General features: G+C 40.9%; 3 protein-coding genes across 6 annotated transcripts in view; 1 reads left to right on the top strand and 2 right to left on the bottom strand.

The window, feature by feature from the left end:
• LOC111430063 (COBRA-like protein 4) overlaps positions 1-861 on the bottom strand; it is a 3,540-nt gene extending 2,679 nt beyond the window's left edge. The window contains exons 1-3 of the mRNA XM_023066196.1: positions 735-861; positions 573-652; positions 39-495 (exon numbers count right to left, since the gene is read on the bottom strand). Of these exons, the coding sequence (XP_022921964.1) occupies positions 39-495; positions 573-652; positions 735-837 (640 nt within the window). The 5' untranslated portion in view covers positions 838-861. The remainder of the gene's footprint in view (positions 1-38; positions 496-572; positions 653-734) is intronic.
• LOC111430065 (UDP-arabinopyranose mutase 1-like) lies at positions 856-4,009 on the top strand. 3 transcript variants are annotated; one of them, XM_023066201.1, is made up of 6 exons: positions 856-943; positions 1,034-1,168; positions 2,039-2,369; positions 2,458-2,708; positions 3,337-3,505; positions 3,577-4,009. In XM_023066201.1, exons 2-6 carry the CDS (start codon positions 1,116-1,118, stop codon positions 3,874-3,876), a joined length of 1,104 nt encoding a protein of 367 aa, XP_022921969.1. In that variant the 5' UTR covers positions 856-943; positions 1,034-1,115; the 3' UTR covers positions 3,877-4,009. The 3 variants fall into 3 exon arrangements, with proteins under 3 accessions (XP_022921969.1, XP_022921967.1, XP_022921968.1); XM_023066199.1 differs by having other exon boundaries at positions 863-963; XM_023066200.1 differs by having other exon boundaries at positions 866-963; positions 1,052-1,168.
• A 1,157-nt stretch (positions 4,010-5,166) lies between these two features.
• Positions 5,167-9,110, bottom strand: LOC111430059 (squamosa promoter-binding-like protein 6). Of its 2 annotated transcripts, XM_023066189.1 has the most exons (5): positions 8,885-9,109; positions 7,791-8,691; positions 7,436-7,572; positions 6,452-7,321; positions 5,167-5,643 (listed from the first exon to the last, which is right to left on the bottom strand). In XM_023066189.1, the coding sequence occupies exons 2-4, from the start codon at positions 8,438-8,440 to the stop codon at positions 6,468-6,470; spliced, it is 1,641 nt and encodes a 546-aa protein (XP_022921957.1). In that variant the 5' UTR covers positions 8,441-8,691; positions 8,885-9,109; the 3' UTR covers positions 5,167-5,643; positions 6,452-6,467. The 2 variants fall into 2 exon arrangements, with proteins under 2 accessions (XP_022921957.1, XP_022921956.1); XM_023066188.1 differs by having other exon boundaries at positions 5,167-5,655; positions 7,791-9,110.
• Between the last annotated feature and the right edge of the window lie 67 nt (positions 9,111-9,177).

The following is a 9,177-nucleotide window of genomic DNA, read 5'->3' as shown; positions in this document are numbered from 1 at the left end:
GGATGAAAAAAAAAAAAAAAAAAAAAAAAGGAGCTTACTCAGTGCTTGAGTTTTCCGGCGGCGATCAGGAGTGAGGAAGACTGTAGAAGGCACAACCTTTGCAGGTCCACATGTGTAGCCTGGTCCTGGACCGAGCAGGGTGAAGTTCTTTGGCAATTTCACAGTTTTGTTTGAAGTGCCGGCTAGCCCAACACTCACCTGAAAGGCGGAGACCGAACCTACTGGATCCTGTCCCCAAGATGCCAATACTCCACCCTTGCAGCAATTGGAGAATTGCTGATTGTAAGGAACACCAGGGAGCAAATCAACAACTACTGGGGTTTTCTTGCAGCAGTGAGGCACATTTCCTTTGAACTTGGAACAATCTCCTTGCTCTGTTGTCTGAGCTCCCACCATCGACCATATTACTTCTTTCTTGGCCCACGACCAGCCTAGAGTCCATCCTGGTGCATTAATATGGCGGTACATCTGAAAGTTGTTCATTGTCACTGCAGCCTGTTGCAGTTCAAACAAGATCTAAGGTCAGTATTTAAAAATAGCTTTACGCCAGCGATCCTGTTTCACAATCTTACAACATATCCATCTGCCGCCCAAGATACTATATCCCATTTGATTGTTATGTTTCCATTTGGATCCAATGGATCGTAAGCCCCTGAATAGAAAGCTGTAAAGATCAGCTACAACACGAAGAGAATGTAAGTTCTTTCTTGTTTTAGCAGTAAACAAGCACGTACCAGCTGAATAGAAAGCTGTAAAGATCAGAAGTGCTAAAACTGCAATTTTTTGCTGTTGACAGAGAATTTTGTGTAACATATTACTGTGGGTATTGACTTCCATGACTTGAATGCTTTGCAGGATGAACAAAACTCAGAGGATGGAACTATTCTTTGGGGGAAATTGAGCAATGAAGAGAGCAATATAGTTGAAGAGAATGCAAGAAGATGTGTCACCTCTCACCTACTGGTTGTTAGATAGATAATCCATGTGATATTTTTCAGCTACTTCTCTTAAATCCTTCATTTATCCTTTTCAGTATTTCTGCATCTTGAAGCAAAGCCATAGAGATCTGGACATGACTTTTCAACTGTCAGCGTTCTTACACCAGAGCCTAGCAGATGTGCAGAACCCAGGAAATCAAGCTTTCTTCCCATTCAACTGCACTGAACCAGTAAGTCTCAGTTTAAATTATAAATTTTTTTGTTTGTCAACGATCTAATAAACACACAACTGAAAGTTTAGTGAGTCGCTTGAATGTTCTTCAAATTCTTTGGAAATGGCTCAATCAAGCCAAAAATTTCTTCACTCTCCTTCAGGATCATCTAAAGGAGATATCTTATCCACCATTTCTATGACAAAAAACTTAATTTATTATCCACTTCTAATGTTTTTAACTAGTAGTTATGCTATCCTGATATTGACAATGATCTAACAGCTTTCTTTTATTTATGTTTTTTTTTCCCTAAACAATATTAAACAGCTATTTAATTTAGTTCCTTATTATTGTTAAAACCAAATTAAACCTATTGAGAGTGAGAGATTGCAACAACTATAATGCTTTTCCTTCATCTTTTTTTTCCCCCTTTTTCTTCATTTTTTTTATATTAATTATAACAAAATCATTCCGACTTCAAAAATAATTCTTTCATCAAATTTCGGGTGGATTTGAAAGATTATTTTCGAAGTAATTTTTTGTTATTGTTTTCAACATTATTTTTCGAGTCGATCAGTTGGGTCGTTCAAGTCATATGAAATGATTATCTTTCCTTAGTAGAATGTCAAGGCAGGAATGAGTAGATATAGTTTTAAGAATTTGATAGTTAATAAATGCTTAATAAAAATTAATAATTAATAAATTATAAGAATAAGAAGCTGTCTCCTAACAAAACGCCTCTATATTAACGCACGTGCCACCTGCCGTCTGGCATATTCGAATGTTTTTCCCTTCAAATTCTTCACCCGCTTCGTTTACTTCCGTCTGAAAATCAAAATTCTGTCTCCCTCTAGTCTGTCTCTCTGTTTCTTGTTTTTTCTTCTACAGTGAAGCGTCAGCAATGGCGAACACCAAGCTGGGACCGGTTCTGAAAGATGAGCTCGACATAGTCATCCCCACCATCCGCAACCTCGACTTCCTCGAGATGTGGAGACCATTTTTCCAGCCCTATCACTTGATCATTGTCCAAGACGGCGACCCGTCCAAGACTATCAGGGTTCCTGATGGCTTTGACTATGAGCTCTACAATCGTATGGATATTGATCGGATTCTGGGCCCTAAGGCCTCGTGCATTTCATTTAAGGACTCTGCTTGTAGGTGCTTTGGCTACTTGATTTCCAAGAAGAAGTACATCTTCACGATTGATGATGACTGCTTCGTATGTTCAATCCCCAATTTTCTTTTACACTTTTGATCCTTCCTTTCTCTGATTAATGAACTTTGTGGGTTAATATGTTCTAATGCAGGTTGCTAAAGACCCATCTGGTAAAGAGATTAATGCACTTGAACAGCACATTAAGAACGTGTTGACGCCATCGACCCCATTTTTCTTTAACACCCTTTATGATCCATTTAGAGAAGGTGCTGATTTTGTCCGTGGATATCCATTCACTCTCCGTGAAGGTGTCCCCACAGCGGTGTCTCATGGCCTCTGGCTAAACATTCCAGATTATGATGCACCCACCCAACTCGTCAAACCACTCGAGAGAAACACAAGGTACTTGGTAACATCTCAAGCCTATGAGAGCACATATTGTATTCTATTCCGAGCTTTCTTTCAAGATTTTTAAAACGTGTTTGTTGGGAAAGGTTTCCACACCCTTGTAAAGAATGTTTTGTAACCCTCTCCTACTGATATGGGATCTTATAATCCACCCATATTTAGGGCCAACGTCCTTGCGTACACTCATTCCTCTTTCGTTCCCCTCTCCAACCGAGGTGAGATCTCACAATCCACTCCATTCGGGCCCAGCTTCTGTGCTAGTACTTATTCCTCTCTCTCCAATCGATGTAGGATCTCACAATCCAACCCCCTTCGAGGCCAGCGTTCTCACTGGCACACCGTCCAATATCTGACTCTGATACCATTTGTAACAGCTCAAGCCTACCGTCAGCAGATATTGTCTATTTAGACTTTTTCTTTCAGATTTCCCCTCAAAGTTTTTAAAATGTGTATGCTAGGAGAAGGTCTTCATGCCCTTATGGAGAATGTTTTGTTCCTTTCTCCAACCGATGTGAGATCTCACAATCTACCCTTCGCTTGCCAAACATCGGTAGAGATTTGGATTTCATGATGTTTGCTTCTGAAAATCTAATGTTTTGACGGTATGATGTTCACATCACAGGTACGTCAATGCGGTTCTGACGGTACCAAAGGGCACTCTCTTCCCCATGTGTGGAATGAATCTAGCATTCAACCGTGAACTAATTGGTCCCGCCATGTACTTTGGACTCATGGGAAATGGCCAACCCATCGGTCGCTATGACGATATGTGGGCTGGCTGGTGTATGAAGGTATACACAATTTAACCATTTCTTCAGTAGTACAATGTTCAATTCAAACCAAATGGTCGACATTTTTGTAGGTTATCTGTGACCACTTGGGATTTGGAGTGAAGACGGGATTGCCATATATCTGGCACAGCAAGGCAAGCAACCCATTTACAAACCTGAAGAAGGAATACAAAGGAATCTATTGGCAAGAACAGATCATACCCTTTTTCCAAACTGTTACCCTACCAAAGCATTGCGACACTGTGCAGAAGTGCTATATTGAACTCTCCAAGCTGGTCAGGGAAAACCTCAGTTCAGTCGATGAGTATTTTGTGAAGCTTGCCGATGCCATGCTCACTTGGATTGAAGCTTGGAATGAGCTGAATCCATAAGGTTGTTTCAGAATAGTTTACTCATTGTTTTTTACTTCTGGTTAAAGATTTGATGTTTATTACACTAAATGGTTAATTACTCACTATTTAAGATTTCTTTCGAATGAAAATTTGACTCATGCTGCCTTGCTTATCTCTCTCTCTCTCTTATCCTAAACATTTTTTTGTTTTTCCTTTTTGACTTCTATATATATATATACATATATCTGCGTTTAAATGGAGATTTTTTACTAAAATATATGAACACGAACATTTTAGTACGTCTAATGTCACAACTTCACTAAGAGAAAGTAGGGTGTGACCTCCACACATTAAGACAGACAAGGGACGACCCTCGAGTGGCGTCCATCTGGCCACGTTTAGGCCAAGATTGAAAAGTGTCAAAATACGGTTGAGGAGAACGGTACATCATCCGACACATCAAGAGTGTGTATTGAAAATAAGTTGGGGCATATATAAAGTTCGAGAGAACGAGGCGACATGAGTGTCAAAGACAAGCTCGAAGAGATTGGGTAGGGCCTCAAGTCATAACCTCAGAAGTTGGAGTTTCGATATGAGTTTTAGCATGCGGCTTGAGAATTAAGTTCGTTTATATGAAAGATGAAAGCTCACCAAATTTGGTGTTAATTGAATACTCGACGGACTATACACGAGATCGTATGTCTGCTTGCCAAAAAAATGTATACTCGAGAAGGATTGGAAATGCCTCAAAGTGTATGATAGGCATAGTGTTGGCTCTCCACCACCTTTTGGCTCTTTGGCCTAAGCGAGCTACCCTGTGACACATGCTTGTGTTACAGTGTGCGCAAGCGTCATGGGACAAGCGGTCTCATACGTCTTCCTTTGAAAAGGGTCTTTCAAGGACAGTACCGAGCGGCACGGGTATGCCGATATTGTGCCACAGTCGATGTGTTGAAATAAGACAGCATCACATTGCATGAGTCGTGTTGTTGGGAATCGAGATGACAGTGAGATGCGACGTTATGTCGCAACGATTGAACATGCACGCACGAACAACGTGTATGACCGAACAAGCTTGGACTCCGCACAAGCGATGTTCAGTTGGCGAAGACAAACCTCGTCGACGGTCCAACGAAGCCACGAAGCTAAACAAAAAATGAACATGGAGCTTGAGTTTCTCTTAAGGCTTGTCGTGAGCATGTCAAGATCACGACGCCACACCAACCATGGCTGAGCTAAAAAAGCATAGTAAAGTGGTAACATAAACTCCTCGGCCAATAAACATTTCAGGATCCAATCTTGTATTGGTACGATATTATCTACTCTACCAAAAGATTTCCTACCGGTAAAGACCCTGTCTACACTAACATACCTGAACACGACTATGTTCACAGCTCCACCATTATTCGAGAGCTATAACGAGCCTCGGGCGTTATCACTCCAACTTCCACTAATTTGTTGAAATAGAAACCATTATCTTTTGAAAAAAAAAAAAAAAAAAAAATCATCAGAAGGTACTACATCAAACAAGAAATCCCAGATCTGAAAGCTACATATAAAAGTTTACAAGTCAATAATAGAATACTTCAAGAATGGTCCAAGAATTGCACCAACATATCAATGTTAGTTCTTATAAGAAAGGAACAAATCATGCTACTTTATTTTGAACTTCTCCTCAGCCTACCAACAGCACTCCCAGCAGCAGTGCATCAAAATCCACTGCATTCTTCACACTCAGCACACGCTTTGTCCTGTCCTGTCGCCTTTTCCGATACGAATCAGTTGTCAAAACCGTCCGAGTCGATGCTGCTCAAGGATCTGAATATATGCCATCATTTACGACATAACAGAATTATCAGAGTTGCAATAACACATTGTTCATTCACAGTTCATATTGTTTAAGTGTAGAAAGGAAAAGGAAAAGTATGGTCGTTCAGCTTCCCGAGCATTGGGCTTCGCCTAGCAAACACGACAAGTCCAGACTTCGAAGATGCATTCCATGCATCATTTAGTACGATGGAATCGACGTTACACAAAATGACCGTATACTCACTAACCCTCTCTAAGAAACTTGAAAATTAATACACCAAAGACGACCGATATCGTGGCTGAAAGATGCTGTAAGGGTTATCAGTATCTCTTCTAGTGAAGGTAATGTCGTCACCAACCCTAAGAGACATTGTGAGATTTCACATCGGTTGGGGAGGAGAACGAAACATTCTTTACAAGGATGTGGAAACCTCTCCCTAGAAGACGCGTTTCAAAAACCTTGAGAGGAAACCCGAAAAGGAAAACCCAAAGAGAACAACATCTGCTAGCGGTGGACTTAAACTGTTACAAATGGTATTAGAGTCCGACACCAGTCAATGTGCCAACGAGGAGGCTGAGCCCCGAAGAGAGGTGGACACGAGGCGGTGTGCTAGCAAGGACGCTAGGCCCTGAAGGGGGTGGATTGGGGGGTCTTATATAGATTGGAGAAGGAAACGATGTACTCGAGCGGGTTAAGAAGCAAATTTAAACAGCTAAAACCAAATGCTTCCCAAAAGCCATCACAATTCAAGTACATATTTCAGGAATATAGTAAATCAGTGACAAGAAACACATTTTTAGGTACCTGTTATTCATAAAATTTAAGTAATCCGGAGGCAGCAGAAAGCATTACTTTCTTGCTTCACCTGCATAGCTTGCCTCTGGTGCTCAACACGATGGAGTTGTGATGAAAGCTGCAACAAATCAATGGTCGGGCCACCTTCACACGGATCTGCCAAATTCGATTCATGGAAAATCCGATTCGTAATTTCTAAGTTCACTGCATCACTTGTTTCAGGTGTCGATATGGGACCAAGAGTACAACCTTCCGAAGCATTCAACCCCGACGAATCAAATTTATTCGACACGCCATTCACAGAAACGTGGGAGCTTACTCCCATGAGCTTTTCAGAAAGTTGACTCATACTGTAATGATTTTGGCCATCAAGCAAGACCATAGGACGACCAATGGGAATCCCTGATGAATGAGTTGAGGAGTTTTGTGTTTGAGATGACAGAAGAGAGAGAGCACAACCGGAGTCTGATAATCCTGATAGTCGATCGGTTGATGCTGCACTATAAACGCTGAAGTATTCACTGCCTAACGAGGGGTTGTGAAAGTATGAACGAGAACTCGAATTCACGCCTCCTACACTAAGAGGATATTGATTACTGTTCTCCTTGAACATATTTGTGGCGCTTGGATTCGGTTCGTTGTCATGGAAAGGGGGAACTTGGGTATCGATATCGTACGGAGAGAAGAGAGATTTCGAATGCAAATGGGCACTAGGTGCATGAACAGCAGACAAAGGCATATATTCATTCTTGTCTTCAATTTTCACAGTTCTACACCAATCACTTGCTCCATATTTCTCTGTATTCAAAATACCATTTGGTAATATCCCTTGGCAGATGAAGGATGTTGCTGTTAATGCCGTTCCTTGAAGCCTGCTACCTGTAGAGTTTACAAAATTGATGACTGAAACACAAACTAAAACAAAAATCGTGAATTCGAAAGCTGTATATCGATGCCGTACGTAAGTTTGTGAACATGAAACAAATTTAGTACCATTATATGACTGGAGAAACCTTCCAGCCCTGCCAGAATTGATAGCCACCTGAGGCTTTCTCCGACGTTCGTTATGACCTGCAAGGCGTTTACGACAGCTGCGCTTACCATCATCAAACTCAGCTAGCAAATGAAACCTGGAAGTCAAAAGCAAGACCATATTAGAGCAGCAATAATACTAATGATTTGCTCTGTCGATGGAGCTTCGGGGCAGCACGAGTATACAGTTAATGACGATGTTAATCAGCATTAATATCATTTTTTCGTGAATCCATGTGGATCTCCAGTGTGAACGATCTAAACGTACATTTAAAAGATCAACCAAAACTAATATGAGTGATGAAAATTAACGAACCTGCTACATTGCTGACAAAACCTTTGTTCTATACCATTCACAATAACTTTTGCAGTCTTTGAGTGAACTTCACAAACTTTATGCCTCTTGTGGTAGTCTTTAGAGGAGCTAAGATCCTTGTTACACCCATAAACCTGGCAGAAATAAGTTTGAGAATTCAACCCGGAAGCTCGAACTCGTTTCGAAGGCATCGATGACTCAGATGATGCCAAAATGGGGGCTCCCTTAAAGAATTTGTAGCCATGAGCCTCCCTATGGTCAGCAAATCTCCCTAGCTTTAAATCAATGAATGAAGAATCTCGGCTGGTTGAGTCCACAACAGAGCCAGAGAGCTTTGATGTGGATTCATCCTCCCCCAGATATGCATTGGATGGATTTAGATATCTTCCACCAACGACCTTGCTACTCAAAATGTCACAAACTGAATTGTCTGCTAATTGTTTCCCTATCATTTCAGGGAATATGAATTCCCCAAATCCTTGATTATCAACATGTTGACCTGTTGGTAACATGGTGCTACCAAAGTTGCAGGGGTGTTTGAATTCCCAACCCAACAAAGAATCTTTGTTCCTTGCAAGAGAACTTGTAGGCGAATTCAGTTCATCAGACATACATCCCTTTCCTTCAGAAACATAGCTCCAAGACTCCATTACAGCAACCAAATTACCCAAAATCACCCAAACTTGTTGTCTTCGCTAGTTAAACATGGAAGATCTTTCATAATCACTGTTCAAAACCTCAAAAACCCCACATGAACACAAGGAGAAGGAAACCCATATGTCGTTTCCAGCTCCCCAACACAACATCATGGCAAAAAAGGCAAATGGGTTTGTGGGGAAAAGGAAGAATACATCAAAGAGAAACTCAGCTCAGAACAAAATCAACCCCAAAACTGTGAACCCTATGAGAATCATCAAAACGAAAAAGAAGAAATCAAGAACAGAAAAAGGAAGAATAAGGTGAATGCAAAGAAAGCCCCAGAGAAAATACAGAGAAGAGAGGGAAAAGCAGAGAGACCCAAGTAGTGAAAAGGCATGGGGGAGGTATAAGAAGAGAAACAATAAAGGTTACTGAAAATTTGGGGTTTACTTTACCTGTGCACTGTTGATAAGAGGTATTATGATAAAGGGCTGAAATGGGGTTTACTTAATGTCGAAGATATTTATGGTGTGTGCTACACAAACTCCATGGAAGAAGGGGGTTGTGGCTGCCATTTCTGGGGACAGAAGAAGAAGAAGAAAAGGGATTATAAGATAACGGTTTTAGCTTTGCAGAGCAGTCGTTTTCCCCAAACGAGTTATTTGGTGTAATATGAATATGAAAAGGCAAATAAAAGAAGAGAATTTTTTGGCATTTTGACACCTTCGTGGGCTTTTGTCTTAGCGAA

Source organism: Cucurbita moschata, unplaced genomic scaffold (assembly GCF_002738365.1).
Source record: "Cucurbita moschata cultivar Rifu unplaced genomic scaffold, Cmos_1.0 Cmo_Scf00032, whole genome shotgun sequence".
NCBI classification, from domain to species: Eukaryota; Viridiplantae; Streptophyta; class Magnoliopsida; order Cucurbitales; family Cucurbitaceae; genus Cucurbita; species Cucurbita moschata.
The sequence above is the reverse complement of the archived record's forward strand: the minus strand, read 5'-3'. Positions and strand labels throughout refer to the sequence as shown.

Coding starts and splice junctions, on each gene's coding strand:
- LOC111430065 (XM_023066201.1), top strand. CDS start 1,116: ATGTGCAGAACCCAGGAAATCAAGCTTTCTTCCCATTCAACTGCACTG. Junction 1,169..2,038: donor CATTCAACTGCACTGAACCA/GTAAGTCTCAGT, acceptor TTTCTTCTACAG/TGAAGCGTCAGCAATGGCGA. Junction 2,370..2,457: donor CGATTGATGATGACTGCTTC/GTATGTTCAATC, acceptor GTTCTAATGCAG/GTTGCTAAAGACCCATCTGG.
- LOC111430059 (XM_023066188.1), bottom strand. CDS start 8,440: ATGGAGTCTTGGAGCTATGTTTCTGAAGGAAAGGGATGTATGTCTGAT. Junction 7,573..7,790: donor TTTTGTCAGCAATGTAGCAG/GTTCGTTAATTT, acceptor TTTGACTTCCAG/GTTTCATTTGCTAGCTGAGT. Junction 7,322..7,435: donor GTTTCTCCAGTCATATAATG/GTACTAAATTTG, acceptor TAAACTCTACAG/GTAGCAGGCTTCAAGGAACG.